Source organism: Lynx rufus, unplaced genomic scaffold (assembly GCF_022079265.1).
Source record: "Lynx rufus isolate CCGP_SWC_20201006 ecotype Redwood Valley unplaced genomic scaffold, mLynRuf1.p SCAF_10, whole genome shotgun sequence".
NCBI lineage: Eukaryota > Metazoa > Chordata > Mammalia > Carnivora > Felidae > Lynx > Lynx rufus.
This window is the reverse complement of record NW_025814824.1, coordinates 6938777-6955616: the sequence shown is the minus strand read 5'-3', so window position 1 is coordinate 6955616 and position 16840 is coordinate 6938777. Positions and strand designations below refer to the sequence as shown.

Sequence of the window (16840 nt, the reverse complement as noted above, 5' to 3'; positions counted from 1 at the left end):
GTACAGAAAACAAGCAAAATTGTGTGGTATGGGGTACTAAACAGCACGTAGTTAGGATAGATGTACCTGTGTTAATATGAATAGGTCTCAAACATAGAGTGAAAACATCTCAAAAGGAAAAGGCAGGCTTCAAAAGACTGTATCCAGACTCATACTGCAGAAGTCAAATTTTCAAACACGTAACAAATGATATTACATATTTTAATGGATAGAGACATACAGAGAAAGCTGTTATGGACCCTCAACAAAATCAGCTTTCTCCCTGAGCCAGACTGAATTCTTAATGGTAGGTGGTGGACAAATAGGGAGATATGATTCAGCGTAAACTATCATCATTATTGACAAAGCAGCACAGACCACATTTCCTGTTGACAGGGGACAGATCCATCCATGAAGGAAACTGTTTATCATTTGCATTAATAACAACGTTGTATTCTTTTCTTAACTCCTCCCCCTCAGGTCCTCTGCACTCAGTACTTGGCATATAATTAGATATTAATAACTGCATACTTGTTTTTGCTTTTTCTTGAACTTAGATAGTACAAAGAATGCAATTAATGTACTTTCCTCCCTTGAGCCTGAAAATGTGCAGTAACCCAAGCCTTTGTGTCACAATTTCTGCTTGTCCCCTTTGGTTGTCGGGAAAAGCCACTAACATTCAACAAAATTGTCTGCAATGGAAACGTGTAACAGTTGGGCAGTGGTCAAGAAGCGTGTGCCTCCAAAGTGGTATTATCCAGCGCTTAAGACAGATGGTGTGTAGCGTGAGAAATTGCCTATGATACAATGTTAAAGGAGAGATACCAAACACAAAACAAAACTGCTTGTGTGCTGTATAATACAGATGAACTTTGAAAACGTACTAAGTGAAAGAATGTAGGCACACATGCCATGGTATCAGTCAGGATTCTCCTGAGACACAGGATCTCCTGCATATACCTCCATGAGACTTCTTTTAAGGAATAGGCTCGCGTAACCGTGGGTTCCATTCAAGTCTGGAATCCAGAGGGCCGGCCAGCAGCTGGGGCAGGGCGTCGGACCTGCTGTCTTGAGGCAGAATTCCTTCTCCTTGTTTTTGCTCGGCAGCCTCAGTTGATGGGATGAGACCACCTAGATTATCAAGGGTGATCTTTAATTAAAGTGAACTAATTGTAGGTGTTCAGCCACATCTGCAAAGTACCTTCCCAGCCACACCTAGATCGGTGTTTTACTGAGTGACTAGTTCTACAGCCTGGCCAAGATAACACGTAAGACTAACCATCACAGCCTCATGTTACAGGATTCCATTGATAGGGAATGTCCAGAAACGGCAGATCACAGAAAGAGGTTAGTGGTTGCCAGGGGCTGGGAGAAGGGGGTGTTGGAGAGTGGCCGCTAGTGGGTAAGCCTCATGGAAATATTCTCGAATGAGATAGTGGTGATGGTTGCCCAACATTGTGAGTATACTAAAAACCCCTGAGTTGTACATTTTAAAGATGATAAATTTTATGTTATATGAATTTTCTCTCAATGAAAAATTGCCCCCAAGCCCTGTAATTATACAGCCATTAGGTCATGATCTCACAGTTCGTGAGTTCGAGCCCCACGTCAGGCTCTGTGCTGACAGCTCAGAGCCTGGAGCCTGCTTCAGTTTCTGTCTCCCTCTCTCTGCCCCTCTCCCACTCACGCGTGTTCTCTCTCTCTCAAAAATAAAGATTAAAAAAAATTTTTTTTTTAATTACAAGATATAGGGGCGCCTGAGTGGCTCAGTTGGCTAAGTGTCCAAATCTTGGTTTCGACTTAGGTCGGGGATTTGAACCCCACATCGCTCTCTGTGCTGGTAGCACAGGGCCTGCTTGGGACTTTGTCTCTCCCTCTCTCTCTGCCCCTCCCCGGCTCACTGACTTTCTCTCTCAAATAAATAAACTTAAAAAAATTACATGAGAATTCACTTGAAGGGCTTAGCACAGAGTCTGACATAAAGCATGAACTCGGAAATTGTTAACCATTATGTTGCGATTAACCTTAATTGTATACCAAGAAATGAAAACAGCTTCACTTTGCATATATTTGAGTTGGTGAGATTGGGAGTGAATTTCCGAACTCACTATTTCCAGTAGAACTGTGATAATATGGCTTGTGCAGTAAATATATTTTTCTAAGGGTTTAAAAATAAAGTCTTACAGAGGCATCTCTGTGGAGCCAAAGTTCACATAAAGAGCTCGCCACTGATGGAACGCCCCAGCTTCAAAGAAGATGAGAAAGAGGTACAGATACATTTCAGTGGAAGGACGGACAGAGAAACCATCCTTGCATCTATTCAGTGTGTGCACATAGTCATTTGCTAATAACTGTACTCATTCTGTACTTTTTCTTTTCTGGTTGTTAGCGTTCATCTTAGATTAGCTCCCAAAGGGCAAGAAGGCGTATTGCGAATTTCCCTAATAGGGTGCGTAGTGTGATGGCATGGCTGATAACTGTTTCAGTGATAATTAAAAATATTTTTTCCTCTGCCAGTATTTCTTATTTAATCAAGCCAAAATCAGTCTGTGTACCAGAGAACTATTCTGGGGCTTTGATTAAAAAGCCACAGAAGATTTTAATCTCTTCTCTCTGAAAATACCCTAAAAACAGGAACAATGCTGTTTTCATAAATCTGACTCAAATGCCATTCAGCTGCTATCCCTGAATTAATTTTCATACCTACAGAAAAACCCACATGTGCAGAAAAATGAAGGCTGGATAAAACCTGGAAAATGGGGGCCAGGGGCAGGATAGGTTGGTATAAGTTGTTATGCGTGACTTTTATTTTGATTTCTAGAATTATTTCTTTCTAAAAAAAATTTTTTTTTTTTTTTAAATTTTTTTTTCAACGTTTTTTTATTTATTTTGGGGACAGAGAGAGACAGAGCATGAACGGGGGAGGGGCAGAGAGAGAGGGAGACACAGAATTGGAAACAGGCTCCAGGCTCCGAGCCATCAGCCCAGAGCCCGACGCGGGGCTCGAACTCACGGACCGCGAGATCGTGACCTGGCTGAAGTCGGACGCTTAACCGACTGCGCCACCCAGGCGCCCCAAAAAAATTTTTTTTAATGTTTGTTTATTTTTGAGACAGAGAGAGACAGAGCATGAATGGGGGAGGGTCAGAGAGAGGGAGACACAGAATCCGAAACAGGCTCCAGGCTCCGAGCTGTCAGCACAGAGCCTGACGCGGGGCTCGAACTCACGGGCCGCGAGATCATGACCCGAGCCGAAGTCGGCCGCTTAACTGACTGAGCCACCCAGGCGCCCCTAAAAAAAATTTTTTAATGTTTATTTTTTGAGAGAGAGGGAGAGAGACAGAGTGTGAATGAGGGAGGGGCAGAGAGAGGGAGACCCAGAATCCGAAGCAGGCTCCAGGCTCCGAGCTGTCAGCACAGAGCCTGACGCGGGGCTCGAACCCACAAACCGTGAGAACATGACCCGAGCCGAAGTCGGCCGCTTAACTGACTGAGCCACCCAGGCGCCCCTAAAAAAAATTTTTTAATGTTTATTTTTTGAGAGAGAGGGAGAGAGACAGAGTGTGAATGAGGGAGGGGCAGAGAGAGGGAGACCCAGAATCCGAAGCAGGCTCCAGGCTCCGAGCTGTCAGCACAGAGCCTGACGCGGGGCTCGAACCCACAAACCGTGAGAACATGACCCGAGCCGAAGTCGGACGCTTAACTGACTGAGCCACCCAGGCGCCCCTCTAGAATTCTTTCGTGAACAATAATTTCGTATAAGCTTAGAGTGAAAAGAATCACCCCATTTCTTCCACGGTAGGCTACTGGACTGGCAGCTCTTTGAGACACCATGAACTTGAAAAAGAAACCAGTAGCCGAGGTCTTAATTGTCTTCCCCCCTAGTTTCTTCCATCCCTGTTTTACGGATGCACTTAGCATAAAAAGTGGGGAAGGCCCGGCCAGCTGTGGGAGCTAATGTAATGGTCGTATGAGCCCATTTTAAAGCTGAGGATACCAAGGCTCAGAGATTATCACAGCATCTTGAGCATTAGAAGGGACCTCGAAGGCATCTCATCCAAGCCTTTTGCCCTGAGGGGAGAGGTTAAAATTGTGGCCCAAGTTACACAGCTTGTAAGTTGGTGGAGCCAGAACTCGAACCTTTTGTTCTAACATGGTGTTCCTCCCCAGCTGCCTCACTACTTGCTTGGGATCTTCTCGCCTTTGTGAGGGGAAGCTGCCCAAGAATGAGTTCCGGGTAATTTCTGGGGCTGCAGAGGTCCTGATGACAGTTCTACCCTTGGGCTCCGTTGTCGGCCCTGCCGAAGGCCTTCATAGAGCTATACCTACCATTCAAGGACATTCTTGACCTTCCCCTTCCGTAGTTCGGGAGTTGCCCAGCCAGGTGGGTCTGACCTACCTCCAGGTGGGCTCTTATTCTCAGCAGACTTTGACCTCGGAGACCTCTCTGCGCTCTTGAATCCAGTCCAAGATTCTGGCTCTGGATAAGGGTAGAGAAGGATTGTGCCCTGTGATATCCTGACCTCATCTTGGATCCTGGAAATTGACAGTGATTTTTCTTACCAGGCATCCGGTTTTTCCAGATTGCTTTGAGACCAACATAAAACACACCCATTTACAAGGTGTAGCTCCTGGCTGAGGTTCTTCACCAGCTGCTTCTTACCCCTGAGGGTCCCGGGGTGACATCTCTGGCCCAGGGTTCATCTCTCAACTGCTTCTCCAGGTCTTGAGTGGTATTTATAATCCCCTCCTTTTTCAGGAAAGAAAGAAAAAGGAAGGAAGGAAAGGAGGGGGGAAGGAAGGAAGGAAGGATGGAAGGAAGGAAGGATGGAAGGAAGGAAGGAAGGAAGGAAGGAAGGAAGGAAGGAAGGAAGGAAGGAAGGAGAGGGGAAGGAGGAAAGAAGGAGAGAGGGAAGGAAGGAAGGGAAGGGAGAGAGGGAGGAAGGAAGAAATTAGAATTTGTGATACTCAACTTTAAGAACATACTTGACAGAAAGTTTTCGTTACTAAATATAGTAACCTTTTCGTGGTGATCATCACCTCTGATAGCTTTGAAATGGCTTTTTGTGGACTCTTATCTCTCCCATAAAAACCCACATCTGGATAAAGGCTGAAAAACAGCAAGCGTATTCCTTTCTAATTTCCCCGCATTTATTTGAGGTGGAGATGATTAGAGGCACAGTTAATCACTAGTAATATAAACCCTAAAATTGGAGCTCATGGGGTTCTTTTGCTATTCAACAGAGTGCTTCTGTGGCTGTTTTTTGAGCACAAGACACATCTCCTTTCTTTTTACATACAGAGCCTTCTTTGACATACAAGCCAAACATTTACTGGAGACAGCCTGAATAGTATGAGAGAGAATGTCTGTTTGTTTTTGGTTTTTTTGTTTTTTAAAACACTGGATCCTACAGGGTATCCTTACAGCGTAAAAGAGGTATGTTTCATATAGAACAGTGGAACATAGGCAATTTGTGAAGTAGGAAGTGAGCACAACAGGTTTTTTTCAATTTACTTAAAATATTTTGAATCCTTGGCATTCTTAACCATTCAGGAGTCTCTAGCCCTGGGTTTTGAAATATGAACCAAGGAGGGTTGATACTGGAGTTGTGTGTGTGTGTGTATGTGTGTGTGTCTGGGCAGTAATAATGAGAAATGTTTGTGTATGTTTGTTCCAAAAATATTTTAAAATGGCTGATCAGAAATACATTCAGAAATGCTTGCACAAAATAAAGAGATCAGGACAGAGGTGGAATTTGTAGGAAAATAAAATTAAACCAGCGATAAGGTTGCTATGCAGATATTCCGTGTGGGGTTATTTTATTTGGCCTGCTAACCGCTGCGGGAAGTACAGCAGAATTTAAATGAAGACTCTAGTATTGATTATAATTCACATCTCTTTTCATTGACCTAGAGTTCTTAACTGTGCCCACGCAACTATAAACTTTCACAGACTAATGATCTGAGTTTGTAAAGGAGCATATCCAGTGATCTCCTCCTTGACTCTTTCTGCCCTTTGTCATTTTATTTCCAATTAACATATCACCCTTGAAGGTGGATGGAGGAAAAGAGATGTACAAATCATCCCAGCCCATCTTATCTCTTGGTTTAAAAAAGAGAGGGGTGGAGGGGAATGGGGCTCCTAGCTGGTGACTCTTGATCTCAGGGTTGTGAGTTCGAGCCCCATGTTGGGCATAGAAATTGCTAAAAAATAATAATAATAAATGTAAAAAAAAAAAATGAGGGATTGGGAAAGGGCAAAGTGTGGGAGTGGGAAAGAGGCAGTTAGATGTTAGGACCGTTTGAAATTTGTGATTCACAGTTACCAAAGCTAGCACAAGAAAAGAATTCATATAGACACCTATGAAGGCAAGCTTTCAGAGAAGGTGCACTTAACCCTTGAACAACACAGGTTTGAACTGTGCAGGTACATTTACACACATTGTTTTGTGGGGTTTTTTGTTTTTTGTTTTTTTCAGTAAATACAGTCCAACACTGTAAATGTATTTTCTCTTCCTTACAACTTTTTTTTTTTTAATTTTTATATTTGAGAGAGAGAGATAGCCAGATCACATGCAAGCAGGGGAGGGGCAGAGAGAGAGGGAGACACAGAATCCGAAGCAGGCTCCAGGCTCCGAGCTGTCAGCACAGAGCCCGACGCGGGGCTTGAACTCACAAGCAGTGAGATCATGACCTGAACCGAAGTTGGACACTTAACCGACTGAACCACCCAGGCACCCCATGACTTTCTTAATAACGTATTTCTCTAACTCACTTTATGATAACAATACAGTATACAATACACATAACATACAAAATATGTGTTAATTGACTGTTTTTGTTTACCAGTAAGGCTTCCAGTCAACAGCAGGCTGTTAGTAGTTACATTTTTTTGTGGAGACAGAAGTTATACGTGCATTTTCAAATGTGTGGGGGTTGGCGCCCCAGACCCCAGCATTGTTCAGGTGTCCACTGAATAACGTTTCTTGATTTTGAACATTTTCCTACACTCACATAATTATAAGCCTCAGTGTCCACAATACTCAGATTCCGTAGCCTCTCGATCAGACCAATTTGGACACATCATTATCTAGAAATTACTAAAAAGGATTGGGGTGCCTAGGTGGCTCAGTTGGTTAAGCGTCCAACTTAGGCTCAGGTCGTGATCTCACGGTTTGTGGGTTCGAGCCCCGCGTTGGGCTCTGTGCTAACAGATCAGAGCCTGGAGCCTGCTTCAGATTCTGTGTCTCCCTCTCTCTGCCCTCCCCCACTCATGCTCTGTCTCTCTCTGTCTCTTAGAAATGAATAAATATTAAAAAAAAATGTAGGGGCGCCTGGGTGGCGCAGTCGGTTAAGCGTCCGACTTCAGCCAGGTCACGATCTCGCGGTCCGTGAGTTCGAGCCCCGCGTCGGGCTCTGGGCTGATGGCTCAGAGCCTGGAGCATGTTTCCGATTCTGTGTCTCCCTCTCTCTCTGCCCCTCCCCCGTTCATGCTCTGTCTCTCTCTGTCCCAAAAAATAAATAAACGTTGAAAAAAAAATTAAAAAAAAAAAATGTAGACATAACTAAAAGGGATTCAGAGAGCCTTAGACAACACATTTGTTCAACAATGTGTGAATATATCAAACCAAGAGAACATTATGCTATTACAGAAGATGCATAAACAAGGAGTATCATAAAAACTACCATGAGAAGAGTATATATGAGGAAATGAGAAAAATGAACACTGGTATGTAAACTATAAAACCTAGGACACCTAAGCTGCCTCGCTGGCTGAGTTAGTAGAGCATGTGTGTCTTGATCTCAGGGTCGTGAGTTTGAGCCCCTGGTTGGCAGAAGAGATTACTTTACAAAACAAATAAATAAAATGTAAAATACCTAAGGTGGACCAAGAATAAGGGGAGTGTGTAAAAACAAAATAATCATATTGGGTTGAGTAAAATGATGAATTTCGTTTCCTGCCCAGAAGGATTTGGGACGTTTTGTCATTATAATAAATATAATTGAAGGAGGAAAGAGAGAAAACCAAAAGCTTTCAAGTGAAGAATATATTTTACAGAATTGCGGAATAAATGTGTACTTTTTATTCATTAAAATGTTTGTTTTTTGAGACTCAAATTTCCAGACTCATGGAAGATCATCTAAACTATTTTTCATGCCATTAAAATGTGGGGGTCTTTGGTGGGTATTTTTCCATAGAAATGCATACAGGAGAACTCAATGCTATTCCTCTTTTCTTTTTCCTGATCTTGTTTCTCTTAGGGATTGCCATCGGCGTCTTGGTTCGAGAATACAGCAAGCTGTCTAGTCTGGAGAAGTTCTACTTTGCTTTTCCCGGGGAAATTCTAATGAGGATGCTGAAACTCATCATTTTGCCGTTAATTATATCCAGCATGATTACAGGTACCTTGAGACAACTGATGGTTCTCTGTGATTATTTAAGGAGCTGTCTCTTAAGTTGTGCTTTTCTAATTATGAAAAAAATTGAAATGCATTTGATGTATCTCACACATCACACACACACACTCTCTCTCTCTCTCTCTCTCTCTCTCCCTCTCTCTCTGCTTACTTGGAAAGTATATATTGGCTTGAGTGGGAATATTTCATTACTCACAAAGTGCCACTGCTCTACCTAGGGCACTGTCCACCATAGCTCACAGCTTCATTTGGGCAGCCATGTGATGTCTTGTGAGGAAGATGCCATTGTCTTTTTTCTTTTCTTTTTTTTTTTTTTTTATTATTATTATTTTTTTTTTTTAATTTTTTTTTTTCAACGTTTATTTATTTTTGGGACAGAGAGAGACAGAGCGTGAACGGGGGAGGGGCAGAGAGAGAGGGAGACGCAGAATCGGAAACAGGCTCCAGGCTCCGAGCCGTCAGCCCAGAGCCCGACGCGGGGCTCGAACTCACGGACCGCGAGATCGTGACCTGGCTGAAGTCGGACGCTTAACCGACTGCGCCACCCAGGCGCCCCTTCTTTTTTTTTTTAATGTTTATTCATTATTTTTGAGAGAGAGGGTGAGCAGGGGAGGGGCAGGGAGAGAGAGGGAGACAGAGGATACAAAACGGGCTCTGGCCCAACAGCAGAGAGCCCATTGTGGGGCTTGAACTCAACGAACTGTGAGATCATGATCTGAGCCGAAGTCAGACGCTCAACCGCCTAAGCCACCCAGGTGCCCCGCAAGATGCCATTTTCAAACATACTATAAATAACACTCTATCCAGGACACAGGAGTAAAACAAAAACAAAACAAAACAAAACAAAACACCATATTTGGCCACTGAAATGTCAACCATTGTCCCCAGGCGAAATGTGGTTGTCAGTTTTGAAATTGTTTTCGGTAGTTCACTCATCTGTTTCCCACCTGCAGCCGTCCTAGCCCCCCCACCCACCCTGGGCAGCTGCCCTTGGAGTCTCTCTGCCTTCCCTGCTGGGCTTCTACTCCTCCGCATACCTGCCCTTGAAAACTCACAGCCGCGTGCTGCGGAAAACGTTTCATTATGGGTTTGCACCGCATTTTAACAGCCTGGCATTTTCACATCTGAACTTGTGACACAGTTGGCTTTGGAAATGCTTTCTCCCTTAGTGGCCATTCTCTTGCAAGGTCCCTCTAAAGAGCAGGCTTCCTGCTGGAGGTGGAGAGTAATTTGGCTTACAGAAATGTCATTTGTGTGGGTGCGGTGAGCTTCTCAGTGCATTCCAGAGTCTCTCGTACTTACCTTCGTTCTGGCAATAGGTAAAATGTGGCCCGCCCCTCACTAGTATTGTCTGCTTGAAAAAAACTCAGGTTTTATGTAACCGCGCAGTTAGGAATCTTGACGTGTCCTTTTCCAGAACATTTTTCCCCACTGCTACTACGACGACCTGGGGCTTATCTGTGGGGAGCCCTGGATGTTAGCCTTGGGTGGGGGCAGGGGGCAGGATCTGCTGTGCCCAGCTATAGATCTGGCTGTTGAACTTTTCAAGTGCCAAACTCCAGTCACATTAGAATCTCCTGGTCTGGGTGTTCTTGGCTTATTACCAGCCTAAAAAGAGCGTTTAATTATTTGTATGTATGTGTTTAATTGTGTTTTGAAACGCCCGGCTTCTTTTAGGCCCTGCAGCCTGAGGGCCAAATCAGCAGGCCAGTGTGTTGTACCATGTATTGTTCATCTGTTCAACTTTAAGTCAGTGTGAGCATCTGAAACTTGCAAGATTTCATGTAGGCATCTGGATTTCTGGCTTCTTCTGAAAAGAATTAAGATCACAAAACACCGGACCCATGTACCCCCCCCCCCCCCCGCCCCAAGACCAACAGTGATCTGGAGCCAAGAGACAGCTACTCTATTTAGTTTGAAGCTAATACGTTCGAGGATACCGCAGCCCCCCTACCCTATCATCTGACACCTTGTCCATGGCGCTCATTTACCTGCTGGCCCAGTAGATGTTGCCTTTATCACCCCTTAGAATTTTCTCAGCATCAAAATTCTAAATCTCTTCTGAGGCTCCTTTGAAAAGATGATGAGAGCTTTGGACTCTCTCCCAAGAAAAACATTCACGGTTAAACATATAATACTATACTTGGCATGCACTTGCACAAGGTACATAAATCACTTGATGATCAATACCACTTAAAACTTGGGTCTGTGGAGGAATGTATGGGAAGTTGATCCAAATTCGGCAGTAAATCCAAAACTCGTGCGTTAAACCGGGTTTCAGAAGAAGAGGTAAAAATACATGTGTGAATATACTAGTATAATATGCGATGTTTGAAATATGTATCAGTTTTGGCAGTCAACATCTAGTGGTATTTTTGCAGTCGGGCTGTTTTGTGTGCTAGCTCAGCTTTGCAGATAATCTAGGAAAATAATTTGCAACCCTCAGCACTTTGCTCACCACGTAGCCCAGCTGCTTTTTCAAGCTGTATCACAGGTCTGGACATTAAAAAAAAAAAAAAATGTTTTTAAATGTTTGTCTATTTTTGAGAGAGCACAAGCAGGGAGGGACAGAGAGAGAGGGAGACATAGAATCTGAAGCAGGCTCCAGGCTCTGAGCTGTCAGCACAGAGCCCAAAGCAGGGCTTGAACTCAGGAACCTTGAGATCATGACCTGAGCCAAAGTCGGACATTTAACCAACTGAGCCACCCAGGCGCCCCCTTAACATTTCTACATTTTTCCTTTACCAAACGCTGGCAATTAAGAGCAAAAGAGCGCAGAACCACTACCCCATTCTGTTGTCCTGAGCAACAAAATAGTCAAAAGATTCAAGGGACATGAACAAAGCAGGATGGGAACAGTGATCTCATATTCATGTTTTAAATTGTCAGATTAAGGTAATATGACTAGCGCGGGCAAGGTTGTGGGAAAACAGGCTCATTCATACATTTTCAGTTTGGAACAAATTTGGTGGGGGGCAACTTGGAACATGTTCTGATCTCTCTACTTTGTAATTCTGCTTCTCAGAATTTCTTGTAAATAATCAGATATGTTCAAAGATTTAGGTACAAGGATGTTCATAAAAGCATTACTTTTATAATGGTGGTAAATTATAAGTAGTCTCACTGGAAGTTATACACCTAAGCTATGAGTCTACAACTATTAAAAACCTTGTCTTGGAAACATTTAATGACATGTGGATATGTTCTAACACGGTGTAAAATAGGAAAATAAAACAAATTACACAATAGGATGTTGTATACAATCCAAATTTTATTAAAATTTATGTGCATTTTTAAAAGTTGGGATGAAAACCAAATAGTTAATAGCAGTTAGATATGGATAGTAAGAAAACATGACTCATTGCCCTTCCTTTACATTTTCAAGGTGAATACGTGTTTGTTTTCTTAAAAACTTTTTTTTTGTTGTTTTATTTCTTATATTTGAGAGACAGAACATGAGCGGGGGAGGGTCAGAGAGAGAGAGGGAGACACAGAATGTGAAGCAGGCTCCAGGCTCCGAGCTGTCAGCACAGAGCCTGAGGCGGGGCTTGAACTCAAGAACTTGGAGATCGTGACCTGAGCCAAAGTCAGATGCTTAACCAGCTGAGCCACCCAGGCACCCTTTTGTTTGTTATTTTTGTTTGGTTGGTTTTGCATTTTCTTTCACTCTTCCTCCCTCTCTCTCTCCCTCTCCTTCTCTCCTTTTCTCCTTTTCTCCTTTTCCCCCTCTCCCACTGTCTCCCAGAGTGGAATGGGTTCTGCTCTGTGTCCCACAGCTCTGTTCCCAGCACCTGTAGCTCTGCACCACCTTTTCCGTGGTGCGTGGTCCTTCCTCCAAACCCTGCGGTGGTCCTCTGCCTCCCCAGTTCAGCAAAGAGCCAGGAGTGGAGGATGGCTGTGGAAATGCACAGGAAGAGCAGTTTTCACATTTCAGAAGCCTCTATAAATGCAGCAGACCAATAGCTTATTTTATGCACTTATCGGGACAAAGAAAGATGCTTGTTGGAAGCTGGGGAGAGTTAAATGGATGTCCTAAGGACACACACATTAGAGGGAGAAACAAAATTGAGACCTACGATTAGTAATCTGTGCTTCTGCATAAGGGAAACTCTCTTGATGGATTAACATGTAGGAAAATTAAAAAAAAAAAAAAAAACCCTCTGCCATGAAAGCCTCCGCTGACATAAAAATAGTTCATAGCTATTTCTTTTTAAACAGAAGCATCCTTTTTCATGTGATGAATGAGGGTAACATGTCACATTAATCGGGGAAATTTGAATATAGGCTTAGATGGTACCGAGAAATTATTGATAATTTTGTTAGTGGTGATAAAGGCATTTTAGTTATGTAAGAAAATGTCCTTTTTAATGCATATGGAATTATGCAGGGATAGAATGACAGAATGTCTAGAATTTAGTTAAAACAGGAAAAAAAGAGAAAAGGCACAGTAGATGTAATCTCAAGGCATTTTTAGAGACAGGCAGTGTAGGCACTAACAGAATCCTTTCTGTAATTGACATTCTGAGGATCATGCTCCTCCTGGTGTGCAGAATATCTGTTTGGGCCCCCTTAACGTTTAGGTTTCTAAGCTGTGCTTGTATCAAACCACTGGGGAATTAGCAAGAGAATTGTGGTTCTGGAAAGTCCTGGTCCAGGTCTCACCACCAGTGAGTTTAAATTCAGGGCACATTTTCTTGAATACACAGATGATGATGACCTAGGCCTCCCATGACCAGCACAGGAAAGGGAACGGCCCCTCAACCCGTCTCCCAGGGGTTCCCTGAGCATCATTCCAAGATGGCACCTTAGCTGTGCTCAGGATGAGACCCCCATCCTTTCCACTGCAGCCTCTTGGCCGCCACCACTGGGCCAGAAGTGCTCTGCCGGTCACAGCTGCCTCCTCTGGTGTCTCCAGTGACTGCGGCCACGCCTCTGACCCTGAGGAACTCTCCTTTTGCTCCTCTCTCCTAAGATAGGAGTGAGAATTCTTCACAGGCTGTTCCTTGGGACAAAGCTTTATGGAAGTTTGGGGAATGAAAGTAGGTGAAACACCAACAGTGCCATCCGGCCTCTCCCTTAAGAGGGAGGCCTGAAGAGGTCCCCCTTTGCTCAGCTGCCAGCCCGTCCCTCCACATGATGTTCCAGGCATTGCCATCCCCCGACACGAGGCTTTGAGAAGGAAAAATTTCACCATCACATAGGTCTTCCTGCCCCAGCCCGGAAGCAAACCAAGTGGAAACCCTCGTTGTGGGTGCAAAGCGGTGATTTGCCTTGTGGACCCCATCAGGACACTCCCTCCAGAATGGATAGCATCTGCACCTGCTGGGTTGGGGCTTACCCACCCAACCTGCAGGACGTGGGAGTCTGTCCGAGTTGGGCTGTGTTGAGTCCATGCCACTGCCGGTGCAGTCTGTCCTGAGAGCAAGATGCTTATTCCTCCCTGTTCCTGTGGCACCTTACTCTGGATTTCCTCCAAATGTTGGCTCCTCGGAAGCACCCACACTGTACTTTGTCCTGTGGGGTTGCAGTCCAGTACATTGCAAATTTATACCACGCCAAGAAAACTCCCTCCTTTCCCTCCATCCCAAACCACTGAGTCTCTGGGTCTTAGCACTGATTTCACCTCCTGGACAAATTATGTACCAAACGTGAGACTTTGGTAGAGAGCACCTGCATTCTCTATGTCGACGAACCTTCCCCTTTTGACAAGAGTGCTGGTTGAGGATTGGATTTACATCTGTGGGAAGCTTCTTCAAGGATAAATGGAAGACTCCACCCTTCAGTGATTAAAAAAAGAAAAAAGAAAAAAACCAAAACTTGTTTCAAACTTTAAATGGTTGTCACTCCAGCAGCCCCTATACGTCAGGACTTCAAATTTTTAGGGCTTGATCTCCGCTCTAAGGCCTAAAGTTTTCCACTACTTTTTAACCAAGAAAAAAAAAAAAACCTTATAGAAGTTTAGATATAAACAATATTTATTAAACAGCAGTCAGATGTAAAATACGCAGCAAGTAGGGATCTGCACACTTTTTTTGGTAAAAGGCCAGATAATGAATATTTTAAGCTTTTCGAGCCACATATTCTCTGTCCAGCTTCCCAAGTGGCTGCCACGGAAAATCACCCCTCAACAATATGTAAGTGATGGGCATGGCTGTGTGCCAAAAACGCATTTATTTGCAATAACAGGAGGCCAGCCAGCAGCTGGCCAAGATAAAGGATAAGGCGAGATTCTAACTCTCAAGGTACAGTGCAGTTGAGGTGGAATCCTGGTGGCAAAATAAACCAGCATGGCAAGCAAATACTACTATCAATCAGTGAGTGAAATTCCCTGAAGAGGCAGTGAGGCATGGAGCCAGGAGCAGGGCAAGTGAAGTCGGTCAAGGTTGTTGGAGATGACTGTTTAAAAAAATTATTTTAAATGTTTGTTCATTTTTGAGGGAGAGAGACGGAGCGCAAGTGAATTAGGGGCAGAGAGAGAGAGAGACCGTGAGACACAGAATCTGAAACAGACTCCAGGCTGTAAGCCGTCAGCACAGAGCCCGGTGGGGTCTCGAACTCAAAAGCTGTGAGATCCAGACCTGAGCCGAAGCCGAAGTCGGACGCTCAACCGACTGAGCCACCCAGGTTCCCCAGAGGTGCCTATTTTTGAAATTCAGGCTTTGCAGGAGAGAACACGTTGGATCGGGTGGGCTGGGGAAGGCATTTTTTTTTTTTTTTTAAGCGATGTATTCATTTACTCGTAAGCAGCTGTGAATCTGGGTACTATCCTATGTCCTCCGGTGGAAAGAACCAGGCCATGTCCCCCCCTCCCTGAAACGGGGTTTGATTAAATTCAACATTTGTTAACCCCGCCTGCGTGAAAACAGATAAACAGAAAACCACACCCGTGAGAGGGTGGGGTTTCTGCCACTCACCCTTTCATGCATCCTGGGACTTCTGGCCAGGTCTGTGAGTCCCCTTGTGGCCAAGAAGGTGGAGGAGTGGAAAATGCACATGTCACTTGGTTGTACAGCTTGCCGTTGGGGACCTAAGAGCATTTAATGTCAGCTTCTGCTGGTGGGAGTGCAGGGAGTATGGGTGCTCTTTTGGAACCATTGGTGGCTTCTTAGTTTCATCTCTAGAAAATTGCCATTTCAGGGTGCCCTTTAAACTTACAGTTCCATGCTGGGGAAGGCAAGGTCGTAGCCCCAAACCATACAGGCCACGAATGAACTTCTTGCCTCATTTGCAACATCTGTAACCACTGGATTCTGCCTGAATTTAAGTGCTTTTTTTTTTAACCTTCCCAAGCCTTGTTAGGGAACCGAGAAAATGAGATGAACTAAGCAGGTTTGCACACACGAATTAAGCATTTTCCTAAGATCATCAGGAAATTCATGTTGAGTTAGAGCACAGCTACTGAAGCCAGAGGACTTACTATATTAATTTGATGTCTCCATTGCCTTTTCTGCAAAGAAGAAAGGGGCACCTGATGTATAAGGAATGGAGTCCCCACAGTGAGCATGCCATTTGCCACAATAATGAAACGTGCAAGCTGTGTCAGTCTAATTCTGAGCTAGTGAAGCTGGAGAATCAACCCCAAATGAGCTTGACTTCTGCCTCTGCTGTTCCTACACTGGCTCACAGCTCCGCTCAACTCTAAGTTAACCTGTTGTGTTGGTTTTTTTTTTTTTTAATTTTTTTTACGTTTATTTATTATTGAGAGACAGAGCATGAGCATGGGAGGGGCAGAGAGAGGAGGAGACACAGAATTTGAAGCAAGCTCCAGGCTCTGAGCTGTCAGCACAGAGCCCGACGTGGGGCTCAAACCCACAAACTGTGAGATCATGACCTAAGCCAAAGTCGGACACTTAACCAACGGAGCCACCCAGGCGCCCCAACCTGATTTTGTTTCTTAAAAAAAGGAGTGAAAAACCATGCAGGGATTCTAAGAAGCCTCCTATATGTTGAATGCGTGGACCTGGGATTCCACCCCTTCCTTCCTTCCTTCCTTCCTTCCTTCCATCCATCCATCCATCCATCCGTCCTTCGTCAATGTCCAAGGCTCTGTGCTAGGCACACATGATACAGATAAGTCCTGTTCCAGCAAGGGAGAGTGAATACATTGTAATCTGGTATGCTAAGTGCTTTGGGAGAATGAGGACACTGGGGTGGAGTTTTGAAGAAAAGATAAGAATCCAATGAAGGGGGTAGGGGCTCCAGGCAGAAGAAAACAGCAGCTTACATGGCACGTTGCCAGGACAGTGAGGCTTTGAGCAGAATGCTGGGCACATGAGGAAGAGGAGTGGATTGGCAAGGTGAGCAGGTGCTTTGTCAGGGGTCTGTCTAGGCACGGGGAAGGAAGTGACAGCAGTGACAGCCAGAAGTGCTGTTCTCTGCAAAAGAACACCCTGATCAAGCATCAGGTGGGGTAGTATTAAAAAACAAAACAAAACAAAACACA

General features: G+C 44.3%; 1 protein-coding gene across 1 annotated transcript in view; it reads left to right on the top strand.

The window, feature by feature from the left end:
- SLC1A1 (solute carrier family 1 member 1) overlaps nucleotides 1-16840 on the top strand; it is an 81356-nt gene that overhangs the window by 31986 nt on the left and 32530 nt on the right. Inside the window, exon 2 of the mRNA XM_047097373.1 lies at nucleotides 8242-8382. Within this exon, the coding sequence (XP_046953329.1) occupies nucleotides 8242-8382 (141 nt within the window). The remainder of the gene's footprint in view (nucleotides 1-8241; nucleotides 8383-16840) is intronic.